At 42.5% G+C, this 19,650-nt stretch overlaps 1 protein-coding gene across 1 annotated transcript; it reads left to right on the forward strand.

The window, feature by feature from the left end:
- The first annotated feature begins 215 nt into the window (after positions 1-215).
- On the forward strand, positions 216-4,817 carry abhd5b (abhydrolase domain containing 5, lysophosphatidic acid acyltransferase b). Its single transcript, XM_086280780.1, has 7 exons — positions 216-426; positions 1,253-1,335; positions 1,446-1,857; positions 2,078-2,229; positions 3,155-3,266; positions 3,362-3,542; positions 3,739-4,817. The coding sequence occupies exons 1-7, from the start codon at positions 383-385 to the stop codon at positions 3,850-3,852; spliced, it is 1,098 nt and encodes a 365-aa protein (XP_086136906.1). The 5' UTR covers positions 216-382; the 3' UTR covers positions 3,853-4,817.
- Positions 4,818-19,650: the final 14,833 nt, after the last annotated feature.

Genomic DNA, 19,650 nt, shown 5'->3' on the forward strand with positions numbered 1-19,650 from the left:
CGTCAAAGAACCGGCTCTAAGAGCCATTTCGTTCGCGAACGACCCATCACTATTACACAAAGCCAAGAAGGTGACGTAGCCAACCTGAGTACAGAGGTTAAAATCATGATGTTACCTTCAATACAGTTGGAAAAAACAAATACGAAGCGCTGAAAATGCCAACTCCAAAGAATTAAATAACCCCAAGAATTAAATGAGCGGAGGGATAGCTGAACTCTAACTTATTATGAAATGTACAGCATTCTAATTAAGCAGCATGTCGTTATTATGTTAGGCAGCTATTTTTATTTTCCGTCCGAATGTACTTGAACGCAGCACCACAGACCGTAGTTTTTCAACAGGTTCGTAAGCTCGGGAGGAGACCCTCACTGCAGGCTACACAATGCGAAGGATGGCGGAGGAGCTACAACCTGCCAAGGAGCAGAGGTGAGTTGTTTTCGTTTCTTTCTTTCTTCCTTTCTTCTTCACGTTGGACATGCTAGTTGTTTTTGTCGTTTTGTTTCTTCTCAGCGTGAATGCTGTTCATTTGTGTGACAACAAACACAACTTTGTTCTCTTCGTGTGAACCCGCATTAGTGTATTCACAGGTAGATTAAAAAAAATAGATCCACCCACACTAAACCTATAGGAAAACGGTGTCGTGTAAATATACAGGCCACCCGCTTGCTGGCAAACGTCCAAAGTGAAAAGTTTTCGAGCCCGAATCTTCCTGTTAATTCTGGCTGCTGTGTGAGTGACTTCCTATACAAAACTTTATTGTAGAAAAAATACTTTAAATCTTAGGGTGACCAAACGTTTTGCACTTGTTGAGTTGTAAAACCCTATATGACTTATTTTTTTATTTTTTTATTTCACCATTCATTAACCGCACAGAGAAGGCATGTTAAATATGTCAAAGTTTTCTTTAAGCAAACAGTATTATTAAAGTTCTTCATGACTCGGCCAAGTGTCCTCTGTTTTTGAAATCAAAATATGGTCACCCTATCTTATCGGCGTCTGCCTTTGTCCTCCAAATGTTAAAATCGTGCTGATTTACAGTGCATTTGACCGTAAGTGACCCAAAATACACAGAACAAAGACATGTTTGGGCTTCTTTCTGGACATTGATTGCATGTTGTTGTCAAGTACTGCATACCAGCAGCACTGATTACAAAAATATCATATAGCCAAAGGTCAGTTTATTGTTGGGTTTGCACGTGCTTTATGTGTCTTTCATGCATGTTTTTGTGTATCCTTTCTGTCTGAGTCACAGTTCCTGGATATCAAGTTGGCTTCCCTCCTGGTGTCCCACCTCTCCTTCTCAACTAAAAGATGCCGAGGAAAAAATCCTCAAGAGTGAGTGTGTCTGATGTAGCTGTTTCCGATCTGTAGTTTATGTGTTTCATAAAGTCAGAGTTAAAACAGTTTCTCTATCCCTGCCCTATAATCTTTTCTGTCTGCCGCAGCTGTGAAGCGGCCTTTCTCCAGGCAGCATGTTCGGATATCGAGTGGCAACTACCTGTGGACCTTAGCTTTCTCCACGCAGCAGCAGCAGTCAGCAGCCCCGTGTGTCCCACAGCCCCCAACCCCGCCCACCACTCCTTTGGTTCTGCTGCACGGCTTCGGAGGTGGTGTCGCCCTCTGGGCTCTTAACCTGGATTCTCTCTCCAGCAGTGGACCGGTCTACGCTCTAGACCTGCTGGGCTTTGGCAGGAGCAGCCGTCCCCAGTTCAGCACCGACCCCAGGGAGGCCGAGGATCAGTTTGTGGCATCCCTGGAGGAGTGGAGGGAGAAGGTGGGGCTTCAGGAGATGGTGCTGCTGGGACACAACCTCGGAGGATACCTGTCTGCAGCCTACACGCTGAAATACCCACACAGGTGCTTTGTGTCTGTGTGAGAGTGTGTGTGAGAGGACACAGTTCCAGGTGGTTTTCTAGTTTAGCCATCTCTTTTTTTTTTCTTTTCTTTTTTTTGCACCACTTGCCAAATAAACTACAAGCCCATATATAAAAAAAGAAGTAAATGTGTGGAGTTTTAATTGAATTTCTACATTTTAGTTTGTACATTTGATCAGGTAACTGCATGTGTGTGTATGCAGGGTAAAGCATCTGCTGCTGGTGGAGCCGTGGGGATTCCCAGCACGCCCAGAGAACCCCAACCACAACTCCATCCCAATGTGGATCAGAGCAATTGGCGCCGTCATGAGCCCCTTCAACCCTCTGGCCGGTCTCAGACTGGCTGGACCTCTAGGTTAGCACACACAAACACACATTGAACACACACTGAACAAACACATATTTGTTTCTCTTACGCATCTGTGTATTTTGAATGTTTTCAACTTCTAAGTGACAAATTATTATCAGCAGCGATGGGGGTTGGCTTAAAATGTCCCAGTTATCTAAACCATGCCATACCACTGTTCTTGCATCATTTCAAAATTAATCCCCCAGGAAAGAAAATAATTCCTATAAAAACGATACGCTTTTAAAAAAATACAGTAAGTATTTTAAATACTTCCATCCACCATGCACTTCCATCTTTATGCTTACATAAGCTCAGGTCTATTGGTAGAAGGCTACGGAGGTATTGCCAGATGTTCATTTTGCTAGCAGTGTTTTCCAATTCTCGCAAGGAATTCTGAGACAGTTCCAGGCCAGATGAGAGGTATAGTCTTAACTTTCGAGTTCTGGGTCTATCCCAGTGTCTTCTGGCTGGGAACGACCCGAAAAAAAGGAATTTGCACAGGAGGCATCGTAATTTAAATACACATATACCTTCTTTTACAAGAAGCCCCACCCACCTGCTGTTATATATTGGTAAATATTCTGTCTGTGTGGGGCAGCCAATCAGAAGATAGCTGGGCTAAAGAGAGAGGATGGATGAACTCTGATCAAAATGACATAAATATAGATTACTTTGAACTGTGAATAATGCAGTAATTACTCTGGAAAAGTCAAAGAGCAAAAAATATGAGGATAAAATTGGCAGTAACGCCACCTTAAATGCCTTTAATTAATTCTATGGCAACACCCCCCCCCCCCCCCCCACCCCCCCCACCCCAGCTTCTTCTGAGTCGGGGGAGCACCAAACATCAAACGTCTGCTTGAGGTGCCATTGTTCTATTCAAAGGTCTGAACTGTAACTAAATCTCCTTCTTTTCTTGTGCGTCTCTTAGGCCCGATGCTCGTCCAGACCATCAGGTCAGACTTCAAGCAGAAATACTCCTCTGTGTTCAGTGACTACACTGTGTGTGACTACATCTATCATCTGAATGCCCAGACTCCGAGGTGACGAACATTTTAAACCATCCGTGCACAAATATGTCCATTCTCAGAAGATCTTAGGAGCTTGTGCATTTTTCTTTTCTATTTTTTCATTTCAGTGGCGAGACAGCCTTTAAGAACATGACCGTTCCCTACGGCTGGGCTAAGAGGCCCATGCTAGACAGGATCGGCCAGATCCAGGTTGAAATTCCTATTTCTTTCGTTTATGGATCCCGGTCCAGTATTGACAGCCACTCTGGATATGCATTCAAGAAAACCAGGCCAGATGTGGAAATCCGAGTAGGTTCTCTATTTTACATTTTGCACCTTTAACTTTGTCAGTACAAGGTTCAAAATACATTTTAAGCAAGATTTTAAGCATTTTTTTGTGCCTAAATCTGCCTGAATGTATGTCAAGTTACTTTTATTTGCCTTGTGGAACGGTGGCACCTTTATCTCAAAACTATTTCGCATCCACTGTGTGTGCGCTTGTCAGGTGATCAGAGGAGCGGGCCATTATGTTTTCGCAGACCAGCCTGAGGACTTCAACCAGACGGTGCTTCAGATTCTCGCCAGGACGGAGGAGAAAGGGGAAGGAACAGAGCAGTGAGAAAACACACAGGAGAGCCAGAGAAGTGTTATACTGTAAGACTCTTCATCAGTGCTGGATTGAGGATTCCTCATTATCTGTCTAATACTCCATGAGGCCCGGCGTCTGAAGCCACAGGTTTATTTATCCTGCCTCAAGCACATACAACAATTTTGTAAATAATTGTGAAATGCAGCCAGTGTTGCATTTGTTGCTAAATGTTTTTGAGATTGTGGGAAGAGGAGCTGGGTCTAACATTTTTCTCCTAGAACTTGTTGGGAAACTCTTATCAAAAAAATGAAGAAATGTCATCTCAAGGGAATTAGTTGTTTTCTGTATGGATCTAGACAAAGTAAACAGACTGTTCCTTTTCTGACCCCTCACCCGCTCTGTGAGAGATATGAGGGAGAAGTAAGTGGGGCAAAGGGCTGGATGGGATTTTTAGGAAACCTTTTCACTTCTAAGAAGAGCCGCTGTGACTGTGTGGGAAGTGACCAGCAGGTGGCAGCACAGTAACAGCGTGCGTGCATCAGCGCCTCTCTGTTTTGCACACTCGTGCCAGCGAATCCCACACAAAGTAACCTCACATGCATATTGAGTTGAGCGACCTACTCAGGAGACCTGGACAGTGATGCTCTAAGAGCAGTACGTCGCTCGGCTTGCTGCTAAGTCACAACTGCAGTGACAGAATAGGGTCAGAGATGAGTGCTGGACTAAAAATAGGACTTCTGTTCAAAGACCCATCAGCATGAAGGAAACATGTTACTGTGAGACATTAAATTTGTGAATGTGTGAGTGTGCAAAAATACTATTATCTGTCCTTTTGTTTGCTCTTTTTCCGGTCGTATTGTACACTCCATTTAAATCCATTTTTAACCCTGTTTATTGTATAACTCAGTAAATTGGAGAAATTCAAGCTTCATCTTCTTTTGTAATTTTCTGCATCAAAATACACACTACACAATTCAAAACACACACATCAGCCGCAACATTAAAACCACTGACAGGCGCAGTGAACAGCACTGATTATTTCAGTTTGCCTGGAAACCTTAGGTCCTGGCATATATTTGGATGTTACATGCACAACCTGCCAAAACACTGCTACAGACCCAGCTATGGCAAAGAGATATTCTCCCCAGCAGGAAAATACACCCTGCTGCACCTTAAGAAGTATTCAGGAAATGCACTGAGAAACAGCACAAAGTAAAATAAAATTGCACTGAGCTAAATTGAGGGATTTTATTTATCAACTTGCTTTATATTGAAACATACAGATCCTACAGTGTAAGGAAGGGAAGAAGATTTCCATTTTAAGATGGGAGAGTGAAAGAAGAGAAGAAAAAAAGAGCACAGCGATCAGAAAAAAATACAAATTATGAGAGAGAAAAGTCATCATTTTGATAGGCAGACGATGGGATACCATATAAATGCACCGAGAGTGGAGTTCAAGTGCTTAGTGCATCATGGGAAGTCCCCAGGAAGCCTGAGTCTACAGGGAGTGCAGAATTATTAGGCAAATGAGTATTTTGTCCACATCATCCTCTTCATGCATGTTGTCTTACCCCAAGCTGTATAGGCTCGAAAGCCTACTACCAATTAAGCATATTAGGTGATGTGCATCTCTGTAATGAGAAGGGGTGTGGTCTAATGACATCAACACCCTATATCAGGTGTGCATAATTATTAGGCAACGTCCTTTCCTTTGGCAAAATGGGTCAAAAGAAGAACTTGACAGGCTCAGAAAAGTCAAAAATAGTGAGATATCTTGCAGAGGGATGCAGCAGTCTCAAAACTGCAAAGCTTCTGAAGCGTGATCATCGAACAATCAAGCGTTTCATTCAAAATAGTCAACAGGGTTGCAAGAAGCGTGTGGAAAAACCAAGGCGCAAAATAACTGCCCATGAACTGAGAAAAGTCAAGCGTGCAGCTGCCAAGATGCCACTTGCCACCAGTTTGGCCATATTTCAGAGCTGCAACATCACTGGAGTGCCCAAAAGCACAAGGTGTGCAATACTCAGAGACATGGCCAAGGTAAGAAAGGCTGAAAGACGACCACCACTGAACAAGACACACAAGCTGAAACGTCAAGACTGGGCCAAGAAATATCTCAAGACTGGTTTTTCTAAGGTTTTATGGACTGATGAAATGAGAGTGAGTCTTGATGGGCCAGATGGATGGGCCCGTGGCTGGATTGGTAAAGGGCAGAGAGCTCCAGTCTGACTCAGACGCCAGCAAGGTGGAGGTGGAGTACTGGTTTGGGCTGGTATCATCAAAGATGAGCTTGTGGGGCCTTTTCGGGTTGAGGATGGAGTCAAGCTCAACTCCCAGTCCTACTGCCAGTTTCTGGAAGACACCTTCTTCAAGCAGTGGTACAGGAAGAAGTCTGCATCCTTCAAGAAAAACATGATTTTCATGCAGGACAATGCTCCATCACACGCGTCCAAGTACTCCACAGCGTGGCTGGCAAGAAAGGGTATAAAAGAAGAAAAACTAATGACATGGCCTCCTTGTTCACCTGATCTGAACCCCATTGAGAACCTGTGGTCCATCATCAAATGTGAGATTTACAAGGAGGGAAAACAGTACACCTCTCTGAACAGTGTCTGGGAGGCTGTGGTTGCTGCTGCACGCAATGTTGATGGTGAACAGATCAAAACACTGACAGAATCCATGGATGGCAGGCTTTTGAGTGTCCTTGCAAAGAAAGGTGGCTATATTGGTCACTGATTTGTTGTTGTTTTGTTTTTGAATGTCAGAAATGTATATTTGTGAATGTGGAGATGTTATATTGGTGTCACTGGTAAAAATAAATAATTGAAATGGGTATATATTTGTTTTTTGTTAAGTTGCCTAATAATTATCCACAGTAATAGTCACCTGCACACACAGATATCCCCCTAAAATAGCTCAAACTAAAAACAAACTAAAAACTACTTCCAAAAACATTCAGCTTTGATATTAATGAGTTTTTTGGGTTCATTGAGAACATGGTTGTTGTTCAATAATAAAATTATTCCTCAGAAATACAACTTGCCTAATAATTCTGCACTCCCTGTATACAAGCATGATTAATCATTCAGTTTTATTTATATAGCTATAAGTCACAACAGCAGTCACCTCAGGCTGCTTTATATTGTAAGGTAAAGACCCTACAATAATACAGAGAAAGCCCTATGAGTAAGCACTTGGCAACAGTGGAAAGGAAAAACTCCCTTTTAACAGGAAGAAACCAGCAGCAGAACCAGGCTCAAGGAGGAGCAGCCACCTGCCACCACCAGTTATTTTCAATTAATATGGTTCTGTGAGATCTTTAAGATATAATGATGTCTGGTTATTCAAGACTTTTTATAGAAGGAGAAAGTCCTTGTTAGGACTCATCACTCTTCAGGGAGCTTTTTGGACGACCTGATAACAAGGAAGTACACATCGAATTTAGAAGTAAGAAATGCATTGACTAGTTTTCCGCATCACTAATTTGGGTGATATTTTATCAGATGGAAAAGGCGGCTTCATAAAGGCTTGTTTAACACTGAAATTAAAGGACAAAGAATCAAGATGTCCCCCAAACTCCACAGATCTTATTAAGCATAAGCAACGTTGTGCAAAGATGATTCACGGAGGCGCCATCCACCACCCCACAGAGGTCTGGTGTCCGTGCCCTGATGAGTCAGGGTTGTTTTGGTGACCCCGTATCTTTGATTAGAAGCTAAATATAAAGTATAGCCTGAGTTTTGTTTACAAGAAAACTTTAATGCTGTAGCGGCATGCTGAAGGTGAAAGTTTGCACTTTCACCTTCAGCATGGGAAAGGGAAGAAGATTTCCCTGCTCAGTAACTTCACTAGACTGAGCAGGAGATTATTTGAATGTTATTTCTGAGCTTTGAGCACCGTGGCCTTTACCGATGTAACCCCTCTGTTAGCTCTGCCCGTCTCCATCATTACTAAGACATCAACCCGGCCCACCCGAACTGTCTCCTGGCAACAGGGTAGCCACAGAGACGGAGTCGTTTAGATTGTGGACCTGCAGGAAGCGATGCTGTGGTTGGACGGGGTGATTATGGGTTGTTTGTTTTTCTTGAAGACGTCGGATGGCTCATCATCAAAGAAGCGAGGACCGTTCAGCAGGGGCTCCACGTGCACTGCTTTTTTTTTGAGGACACACACACACACACACACACACACACACACACACACACACACACACCATGAGCACAGACCACTGTCCTCACTTGCTTAATAGACCTGGAGGCTTACTCATCGTGTCTCTGTCTCTCTCTGTCACCCACTCAGTCACATGGACATGAAATCATTTCATTACAAAAAAGGGAAACAAGTGAGAGAAGTGACAGGAGCTTTCATACTGGGTTTGGATATAATTGAAAGCCTGAGGGCCTGAAATAACTGCACATAAAAGGTGTGCGCCTACAGAAGTGCACACTGTGCCACTGCTGCCGCCAGCCATCGGCTCTCGGTGTCGCTTTAATCAGCAGAAACACACACAGGCTGGAGCTGCCAAAGCATCAGGAAAATTGGTGTTTCATTTATTTACAAGACTGCAGTAATGTTGCATATTATTCTGACTATTTCCGGGTCGCACAGCTGTAAGTTTGCTCAATGCTCGAACACTTTTCTGCATACATTTCTTTTTTTTTTTATGTGCAGTTAATCCATCAGACAGTTTTCCAGGAGTCCAAAACATCTGCTTAGCTAAATGCATCAATCACCACTTTGACAGACAATTAAGTTAATTTTTCATGTGGCAATCAAACAATGTAATTAGATGCATGCATCATTCACATCATTCACAGGCAGCTCCACTCCCCTCCGAACAATCCGAACAATAATAGTTAGCTCATCGGTGACTGATGATATTTACAGTCCGGGCGTTTATTTTTAGCCACAGAAGTAGCAGCCAGACAGACATTTGCACAACAGAAAAGATTGTGCGGAGTGAAATCAGTGTAGAATAAAAAAAGGTAATATCTTCCTTCCTTTCTTTCTATCTGGCTGTCTAGGGAGTTGAAATATCAAAGATCTGAAGAGTGCTCTGATTTTTTCCCCAGAACTCCATAATGTTCTCAGCCTTTATGCAGCGAGAGCACTTCACAGCACATCGCGGCTCTCACGTTACATGGAAAGCGCCAGAGCTTAATGATCTCAGCACTTAAATTCTGACTGAGCGCTTCAGGGAAGACTAACAGAGCCAGAGCCCCGAGTTTGCCATCTGGATGGTTGTTCTCTGCACGCGTGTGGCACAAAAGCTGGTGATGTGATGACTTCTCTTCATCTCGCAGAAGGACTGAATAGAATCCAAAGAGGCATTAAAACTTTTTATATTAAGGATCATCAGCAGTGACATCACTGGGACTGCTGCTGAAGTAGCAGTGCTACTGATTCATAAAATCCTGTAGAGGTGGTAATTTATCTCTCTTCACCGAAACTATTGATCCTGCAGAACTAAATTTGGACTCAGAGCTACTTCCTGTCACCAAGCAGATTTCCACACCCGTCCCAGCTGCTGGTTTACTTTGATTTTAAAGCACAGCTAAGCTTTCTTTACCCACCCTGATAAATAACAGCAAATCACATACTTCAGAGGGATATATACTGGTCACCGTTTGCTTTCTTGGGTACATCTTGCTACAGTTAACAGGTTGGACTCTCTTTTTAGCTCAAGAACAGATTCAACAAGGTGCTGGAAACATTTCTTAAATATTTAGGTCCATGTTGAAATGGTAGCATCAAGTCAAAGGTAATGTGTCTAAGGATTGAGATCTGGTGACTGTGGAGGCCTTTAAGTACAGTGAAGTCACTGTCATGTTCAGTAAACCAGTGTGAGATGATCTGAGCTTTCAGACATGGTGTGTTATCCTGCTGGAAACAGCCATTAGAACATGGTCAGCCACAATACTTGGGTAGGCTGTGGTTTATAAACGATGCTTAGCTGATACTAAAGGGCCCACAGTGTGCCAATAAAATATCCCCCACACCATTACACCACCATTAACAGCCTGAACCTTTGATGTGGGGTGGGATGGCTTCATGATTTCAAGTGATTTACTTCAAATGCTGACCCTACTTTTTAAATGTGGCCGCAGAACTCGAGACTCGTCAGACCAGTCAGTGCTTTTCCAATCTTCTGTTGTCCAATTTTGGTGAACCAGTGCGAAATGTGGCCTCAGATTCCTGTTCTTAGCTGACAGGAGAGGAAGGCTGCACACCTTGAAGTTATTTGAGTTACTGCTGCTTTCCAATCAGCTTGAAGCAGTCTGTCCATTCTCCTCACCTCTGACATCCACAAGGTATTTTCACTGCTGCTCACTGGATATTTTCTGCAGTAGATCAGCAGTTATTGAAATACTCAGACCGACCCATCAGCCATCAACAACAAAACTATGTTCAAAGTCTTCTTTCTTTCCCTTTCTGATGTTCAGTTTGATGTTTAGCAATGACAATGTCAGTTTTATTTATATACATTTCATCAAACTCAATGTGTTTAACACAGAAGATAAAAACCTATGCAGGTGTACAGTGTCCTTAGGCAGTGAAAAGGGCAAAATAAAACTTTGAAAAGTAGTAAAATAGAAGTTAACATAAACACTCATAATATTGAGTGTAAGCCTGTGAAATCAAAACTGGTTTTTGGAGTCATCTTGACCATGTCTACATGTCTAAATTGCTGGCATGCTGACATTGGCTTTAGATATTAGATAACAGGTATGGCTAACACAGTGGGAAGTAAACGTATATACACTTTAAAATGCCCTTGACTTGCATAAGGGGACTGATCATGCCCAATTCCAGTTCCATATTTTTATACTTTGACTCTAGTGGAGTATTTTTTCCCGATACCTGGTTCAAACAAGCTTTCTTCTGATTGGCAGTAGGTGGGTGGGGCCTCTGGGCTCAGGTTTAATCCATGTTTATTATGAACATCGACCATTGCAACCGCAAAGCCATTTAACCTTTACATACTGTTTGGGTCAAATGTGTCCATTTATGACATTGGATTGCTGTAACAATAACAAATCGTTTTGCTGTTCCAGCTCTTCCAGGTCAAATTTCATCCATGTCAGTGTGTGATTCATTTGTCCTGGATTTTATTCACAATTACAGGTCAAAACGAGAAAAACTGTGATTTTAGTAAAACTTGAAACTGTGAAACTGCATGTGTCATGTCTGTGATATGCTCTATTGGACAGTAGTGACACAGTTCAGGGGAACTTTTGACACTGTCGTGTGAACTGCCTGTGTTCCCGCCCCATGTGCCCAGGTTCCCATGGAGACAGGCACTTGATGGTCTTTGAAGGATCATGGAGAAATCTCAAAACACAGGAAGAGTAAAACAGCACACTAGCGATCATGTATGGTGAACATGAGGAAAAGCAGTTCTGTGGAGGTCAGAAGATGCCACGGTCGAGAGGCAGATGAACTGTTTAAACCTTGACTTGTAAAAAGCTATTTGAGAGGCCACTAAGACTAAAAAGCACTATATGAATGCAAATATATTTAAAAACGTAATCTATTTACGCTGAGCCAACTGAGATTAAAACACATATTTAAAGAGGAGTCGGGAAAGTCATGAGATTATAATGAGGGTGGAAAACACATGTGAAAATACCACACATGCTAGGGTTCCTACCACTGCTCAGAAAGCAGACTATTTAAACATTGTAAATCAACCTATAGTTCAAACTTTGGCATAGATTTTGACCGGAGCTACACTGTGAAGGCATGAATAGTATAGTATGTAAGGGTTTATAGTGCACTTGTCAACTGATGCAAGAAAAGTTTCAATCTCTTTAATGCAATTTTACTTTAAATTAATGCTTTGATGAAGAAACAGTTTTGAACTCTTCTATATTTTTTTAGTTTTAGCGATCATTTCACCATCTTTCAGTCACACTGCTCTCGTTTGTCTCTTCACTGTCCACAGACACTCTGTCTTCAATAAAGATCTAAAAGCAAGTCAACAACTACAACAAATGGCAGGGTTATCATTTATCATTTAGGGCATGCCTTGGAGTTGGTAATTTTTCAATTACCAGTTGCATGCAGCGTCCTCCGGTGTTTCTCAATCAGATCAGCCTTTAAATGGCACATCCACTTGCAAAGCAGCAATGGTCAAAATGCAGAACTTGAGGCCTCAAATGAGTCCACAACCAACAGGTAACCCTGAGTGGCTACAGCCGTCACAGTCTATGAATTTGCTTCCAAACATCATACCTAAAAATAAAGTTTTATATTTTTAAAAATAGCTTGATTCTTAGCACGAGCTGCACTCCTCTCTGGTGCACATGAGACTTTATATATCTGTTTTATGCACAGCTTAGTTCTCACCATGACTAATAAATTGGCCTGGGTTTGTAAAATGAGTGGAGTTCTACTTTAAAACTGAACAATGAGTGTTTATCATTCCCCTGCAGGTTCTTTATACCATGTGTGAAAACAGACCACAGGCTACTATTGTTAATTATGTTCAGACACAAAGGGCTTTCTTGCCAGAATTTCTGCCTTCGGGTTGAGAATTCTCTGTGGGTTTGGGTAACATCCAACAGGCCTTTGTCATAGTTAAGATCAATTAAAACAGCTTTCATAACCAACAGGATGTGGCTCTAGTGGAGGTCTGCCATCCCCACTGATGTCCTTGCAAACAGTAACATCTGCATCGTCAACCCAACTCTAAGCATCTTTGGACTGCTCTTCCAACACTTAGAGCCTTATCTCTGCTTCCAATGTAGCTTCCCCCACATAAATTTCCTGGATCCTGTTAGCGCCTCTGTTTCTTGCTCATAAAATTTGAGTTTCACAGGTTTATTTGTTGTTAAATTGCGAGAATGCCTGTGGCACCTTCTGTGTAATATCTGTGATAGGTTTTCTTTCTCAGTAGCGATTTCCTCCCGTTTCCCCTTTTCCATGCTGTCACGGCTAATGAAATTTGCCTTTAATTGATTCAGATTGAATTTTCCCCTCTCGCTCTCCCTCCTGCCTGTCCTGCCTGGCAGTCCTTGAATTTGCATGGTTGACATGAGCAAACAAAACTGCTAAACTATGAATACACTTATCAAATGAACACACACAAACACGATTGCGTGGTTAGTTTTGTGACGACATTAACTGTATAAGACTGTAAAATTATGTCATGTAAGACATTCTCTAGCCCAAACCTTTGGCTTAACTCTAACCTAAATCCCACTGCTCAGTGCTGTAGAAAACTGAAACTGGTCCCCACAAAGATAGCTGAGCAAGTATACACACACACATATACACAGACACAAACACATCACTCTCAATGTCAGATAAAAAAAGATGGCAAAACAGCGTGTGTGTACTCAGAGATTAACTGCTATGTGTGTGTGTGTGTGTGTGTGTGTGTGTGTGTGTGTGTGTGTGTGTGTGTGTGTGTGTGTGTGTGTGTGCTGCTGGTTGGGAATAGTCACAAAGAAATTAAGTTTCAAAATAACAGAGGAGTGCAGTGTCTCAGCAGGCTGCACTTAGCCTAAGAGGTGTCCGTCTGGCTCACAGAAATTGTGTGCTGCGTTGTGCGTCTGTGCATGTGTGTGTACTGAGGGACTTTGTTTCTTGCAGCAGTTTTATCAGCCGCTCCGCTGACAGCTCGGTGGCAGGAGTTCAGCCTCACCATTCAGCTCCTCTGACAGTCAGATTAAATGTTGCGCTGACAGATACAGCTTTCAGTCTGCAGCTTAAGCCGCACAGAGACCGTACATCGTAAAAACACACGGCCACACCCATACCGAACGACTCGTTTAGTAATCAATTGACTGCTGTGTTTTGTTGTTGCTTTGAATCAAGACTTTACACACTTAGCTCCATAATTGTTTTGTTCAAAATCACATTCAACAAAGGGCAGACTTTCAGCTTAAATTCAATGTGTTTAACAAAACATTTACATTATGATGGACATACTGTTTAGCCATTTTCATACACAGTCCTCCAGAGACACAAAATAATTTGATAAGCTAACATACGTAAGGATTTTTAAAATAATATTTAGATGAAAACCCTTTGCTGGCAATGACTCCCTGAAGTGTAGATCTAACAGACGTCACCAAATGTCTGGGTTTTACTCTTTGAGATGCTCTTCCAGGCCTTTATTCGACCCCTCTTTATTTGCTGCTTGTTTGGGGGTCTCTCTGCTTTCGGGTTTGTATTTAATAACTGAAAAGGATGTGCTGTTGGATTGAGATTGACTTGGCCATTGAAGAACATCCCAATTCTTTGCCTTGAGAATCTCTTTAGTTGTTTTTGCAGTGCAGGCTTCTTGCTCTCGAGTATAACCAGTGGTTTGTACCTTGCTGTGAATGACCTCACTCCTAACATACTCCTATGTCCTAGAAAGTGTTCTTGAATTGGTTTGATGTTGTGAAGTTGCTTTTCTTCTCCATGGAAATGATTCTGTCACCATGCCCTTTCGTTAAGTCATTCTGGCCTTTTGATGTTGCTTTGTGGCCATTCTTTTTGAGATTGTGCCAGATTGCTGATTTGGCCTCTACTAAGGTTTTTACTCTTTTTCTGATGGGTTTATTTTGGTTTTTCAGTCTCATTTGCACTCAAATGTCTTTCAGCTTCATAAGTGAAATGAAGGTAAAAAACTATAAAATAAAAAATCAACTTCAGGTATTATGTCTGGTCCCGCTGTCATGAAATAAAAAAGGAACAAGCCTCAGCTGGCTGTGAAACTGCTCTTTGGTGAATTGTCCAATTACTTTGAGCCTCTGAAAATGGAGACTGTGTACAGTAACTGTAAATTCCTAAATTGTTAATGCAAAAATATTTGTAAAACCTCCTTAATTAAACCCGAAAGTGTGCATTTCAGACACTTCTTGAGTGATCACATGTGCAGAAAGCTAACAAGAGAGTGTAGAAACAAACATACGAAGGTGTGAATGAGCTGTTGGCTGTGTCAGCTTGTGTGATGTATTACACCACTCAAACTACAGTTCATGTTAGAAGTGCAATGATGTATTTTTAATACTAATGAAACAATAAGCTGGAAGCGCCTCGATGTATTGCACCCCAGATGTGGAGGCAGTTATAACACCCCAGCAGTTATAGACCCACATCTGATGGTTATAAATTCAATAATTACTCCCTTTTAGCTCTGTATTGTTGAGAAATATCTGTCTCTTTAGTAGCTGCATGCTCCACTAAGTTAACACTGTTCACAAGCTGGTGGCTAACTGAGTTTGACTGCTGTTTAGTGCTGGGCAGGTAAAGTACAGTTGGCGCTTCGAGTGCTTGCTGCAGCCAAGAAATGACACTGTGAGCTGTGAAAGAAATGTGCTACAAAAAAAGGGGGGGGGGGGGGGTGTATTCTGGCAATGCTGTTCATCATTAGGAGCAGACCCTTTCAGTCTTTTTTCCATTCTAAATGTTTAGCATTTCAGCTTCAAGGATGGGGAATACTCTCATTACAAAGAGTCACAGGTTATCACCAGATAATCTATCTGCTGCTGTTAGTGTAGATAGTTCCTCTCAGCAAGTCAGCCTGGCTGATCCCCGATATACTCTTGAAAAACTCATTCAAGTTTGGCCTCTACATCATGATTATCATATTCTAGATGTTTAGTGATTTCAGTATATTAAAACAAACTAGTGAAGGAACTAATAGAGTTTGAATATACAGAAAGATATTGAGAGAAATCAGATGGCAGTGACGTCTCTCACTGCTGAGAACGATGTGGGTGGATGATAGGAATGAATCCGGCACGTGCCTCGGTGCACATGTGACATCCTCACTCTGGCACACTCTCCTCGTCGATCCATTCACTCTTTTAAAAAAAAAACCCGTATGACATTTTTGTCACCTGCTCATTTGCGTGTACGTTGTCCTACATGGCTGCTGTGGCAGCTTGTTCGTGTGTCACTGTTGCTGTGCTTGGCATCACTGCGTGAGTGTATGAGTGTCTGTGTGTCTGAGCCTGTGGGTCGCACGGGTTCATCGACCCGAAAGCTCATCTGGTCTGATCTGATTTCCTCACAGCTGGCTGATGTGGAACAGTAGCCCAGATGTTGCAGAGATTACAACTCCCTGCTGTGTTTGTGGAGGGGTTGTGGCCGTTCAGGAAAATAAACACAATGGGACAATTTTTAGCGCACACAGGCCTACTCTGATGAATCAAGCCTCTTCCACAGAGACAGAACTCCCTGTTCTTTCTGTTTCTAGACATCAGATAACAAGCACAAAACATGTCGCATCAATTGTGCACGTCCTATGGTATGGCACTTTAGGCTATATCACCTACCTTGGAGAAATTATGTGTGAAAAGTGGAACACGTGCTAAAACTGAACGATTAAACCACAGTCGACTTGGTTTGGCAGCTTTGGAGGCAAAAGTCATAAAAATAAGTACTACGTGAAGCACAGCGCTGGCCAAACAGTGCATTCACCATTGATTTTTATCGCATCTTTTGACCTTAATTAGCAAACAACATGGCTGCATAGTAGTTATTTAATACTTACTGTATTGTAAAAGATGAGCACAAAGCCGAAATGGAAGTGTCTAAAATCTCCAAAAGTTGATTCTGTTCATCTGGACGTAGCGCTTTGTGGGAGAAACGTTTCGTCACTCATCCAAGTGACTTCTTCAGTCTCAGCTCAGGGAGGTCAGCTCCTTAATCGTAATTATTCAAATTCTCATGACCATTGATCAACAACCACTGACCAAAACCCACTGATCAAAGACCACTGATCAAAGACCACTGATCAATGGCCATGAGTACCATTCACAGAGAGTTGGGGAATGGCTGCAATCACAGCATTGTAAGATGGCGAAAGATGTACCCTTAGGCCCCCTCCTCAATTCAGAGATGGTCTTTCCCTTTTCACGTAAATGGCCTCCTTGACTCCGCGCTCAAACCAGCGTTCCTCCCTGTCCAGGATGTGTACATCCTCATCCTTGAAAGAGTGTCCACTGGCCTGTAGGTGTAAATAGACTGCAGAGTCCTGGCCTGACGAGGTAGCTCTTCTGTGTTGTGCCATCCGCTTCACCAGAGGTTGTTTGGTTTCCCCGATGTATAAATCCTGGCAATCCTCCTGGCACTTAACAGCGTACACTATGTTACTCTGTTTGTGTCGGGGACCCGATCCTTGGGGTGGACCAATTTTTGGCGCAGCGTGTTTTGGGGTTTAAAAGCCGCAGAGACCCGGTGTTTAGAAAAAATGCGTCTCAACTGCTCCGATACTCCTGACACATACGGGATCACTACAGGTTTTCGCTTAGGCAGCAGTTGTCCTTCTCTGCTGGATCGGCTGGAGCTTTCTTTAGGTGCCTTTGACAAAAGTCCAGCTGGGAAACCACATTTACTCAGGGCTTTCTTGATGTGATGTTCTTCTGCTTCTATGTCTGTGGGGATGGTGTTCGCTCTGTGTTGTAGCATCCTGATGACACCCAGTTTGTGCTCCAGTGGATGATGAGAGTCAAACCTTAGATACTGATCCGTATGTGTAGGTTTATGGTACATGTCAGCTTTTAGATGTCCCCCATTCCTGATGGAAATCTCACAGTCTAAGAAGGCCAACTTGCCATTTTTCATATCCTCCCTGGTGAACGTGATGTGTTGGTCCACCGAGTTAATGTGATCCGTGAAATGTGGAACGTCCTGAGACCTGATTTTCACCCAGGTGTCATCCACATATCTGAACCAATGGCTTGGTGGTGTTCCAGGGTAGGATAGCAAAGCCCTCTTTTCTACTTCTTCCATGTACAAATTGGCCACGATGGGTGAAACTGGGGAGCCCATGGCACACCCATGTTTCTGCCTGTAGAACTGACCCTTGTATGTGAAGTAGGTGGAATGAAGACAATGTTATAGGTGACAGAGTTGATCAACTCTGTCACCTATAACATCTCCAAGTTTCTGGCTTCAATCCTCAACCCGCTGGTGGGCAGCTCTGAAAACCACATCCAGAACACCCTGGATTTTGTTGAGAAGGTGAGAGATGTCATTATGGAGACAGATGTAACCATGGTCTCGTACGACGTTACATCTCTCTTCACTTGCATCCCAGTCACGGAAGCGTTGGAGGTAGTCCATAAGAGATTACAGGATGACACCAACCTCAGCAACAGGACCACTCTCAGCATCGACCAAGTGTGTTTGCTTTTGGAACTGTGTCTTCATTCCACCTACTTCACATAGGGAGTGTTCGCCCAGGGCGGCAAACAGGCTAGGACCGCCTCTGCTCCCAGCCCATTGTTCCTTCAGTGGGCTGGTTTCAGTCATTATGCAAATGTACTGTTTATAAGATTGGGGAAACCTGCAGTCAGCTGAGACTGAAGAAGTCACTTGGATGAGTGATGAAACGTTTCTCCCACAAAACGCTACGTCCAGATGAACAGAATCAACTTTTGGAGATTTACTTTCCTGGATGATTGAGAATGCATCAAGAAGTGTCTAAAATATTCATTCTTCTGATGACCAGCAGAGGTCGCCAATTCTTATAATAAAAAAAAGAAGCAACGCTGTACAGAAGCATGAACTGTATCTAAAAGATGGAGATCAGTCATTGGCTTTTTCAGTCTGCATTTTTGAAGCATCAGTCTTATCATTCTGGCTGGGGGCATGTTTATTTCTGGGACCCAGAAATGACCATATTTGGACAAAGGGTGGCCGAGATAAGTTATCACCTAGGGCTAGTGAGCTTTCCTAAAAAACAAAATATTCATAAAAAATATGCAATAATTTGACTGACTGAAACCCAGACTTCCTGGACGGGCTATACCACCTATACCACAAAGCTAGCCATGTAATTTGTCAGATAATTTCGTTTAAAATGCCCCATGGCAGAGAGATCCAAGTGAGTGACTGAAATAAAACAAATAAATAAAATGTCATATTTAATCCATGTAACTTTATGGCTCATCAGTAGCCAAGCCTTTATACCAGGCAGTAAACACAAGCTTTCAAGCTTTATTTGGTCATTTTTAACACAGGTTGTCTCCCTTTTGGAGTGAGACTCAAGTGGTCATTAGAAGAACTGCAGTTTTGCCACAACCTTGTTGGCTTCATTGTTCAGCATTGGAGGCTGATGCTTGTACAGAGGCCAAGTGGAAAATTTCCCTATTGTTCGCATGATTTATTGCATGTATACACACTTTGCTCAAGACTTTGTCAAATTTTTGTTTCAAGTCCTGCTTCACACAAGTGTTTATTTTTACTGGCCCACTGGGAGTACATTTGATAGGGATTATGCTTGAGAAAATGCAGGAGGCTATATATACAATGGATGAGTAGTATTCTTTTAATATTTAAAATTAAAGCCGGATAGTCAGCCTGAAAGAGTCTGCAGTCATTTGGAGGGCACAAGAAATCTCCGCAGAGAGCCCTGTGTTCACTGTGAGGAGAAAATGTCTGCCACATGGACCCAAGTGGATCCTCACATATATTATATGAAAAGAAACAATGTTTCACAGGACTTTATGCAGTCTGCTGAAAAACTAAGTCTGTCCTTACTAGCCAGGTGCTGCTAATCAAATTTACTTGACTAACAGATCATCGGCAAGTGTGAGCATAATCATAAAAGAGGTTTTAGCAGTTTGCATGTCTGGAGCATTCAGGTGTGTTAACACAATGTCACAGTCTTCCCACGAGTGGATGTCCCAGCAAATTCAGCCCAAGATCACACAGTGCAATGCTCAGAGTCTGCAGGCTTCAGTTAGCATGTTAAATGTTAAAGTCGATGACAATAAAATTAGAAAAAGACTGAAAATCATGGCTTGTTTGGCTGTGCATAGACAACTTATTTTAAAAACTTTACTTCAGAAACTACATTCAACCACACTTGCTGAATCAGGT

Source organism: Aulonocara sp. 'chitande type north' Nkhata Bay, linkage group LG22, assembly GCF_057382095.1.
Source record: "Aulonocara sp. 'chitande type north' Nkhata Bay isolate Kocher_YH1m ecotype deep benthic linkage group LG22, A_spYH_male_GT1.1, whole genome shotgun sequence".
In the NCBI taxonomy this organism is placed as follows: domain Eukaryota; kingdom Metazoa; phylum Chordata; class Actinopteri; order Cichliformes; family Cichlidae; genus Aulonocara; species Aulonocara sp. 'chitande type north' Nkhata Bay.

Bases quoted from the DNA above. Each gene is read 5' to 3' on its own strand.
- abhd5b (XM_086280780.1), top strand. From the start codon at position 383: ATGCGAAGGATGGCGGAGGAGCTACAACCTGCCAAGGAGCAGAG. The intron at 427-1,252 runs GTGAGTTGTTTT...TCTGAGTCACAG, and splicing joins CAACCTGCCAAGGAGCAGAG to TTCCTGGATATCAAGTTGGC. The intron at 1,336-1,445 runs GTGAGTGTGTCT...TGTCTGCCGCAG, and splicing joins CGAGGAAAAAATCCTCAAGA to CTGTGAAGCGGCCTTTCTCC.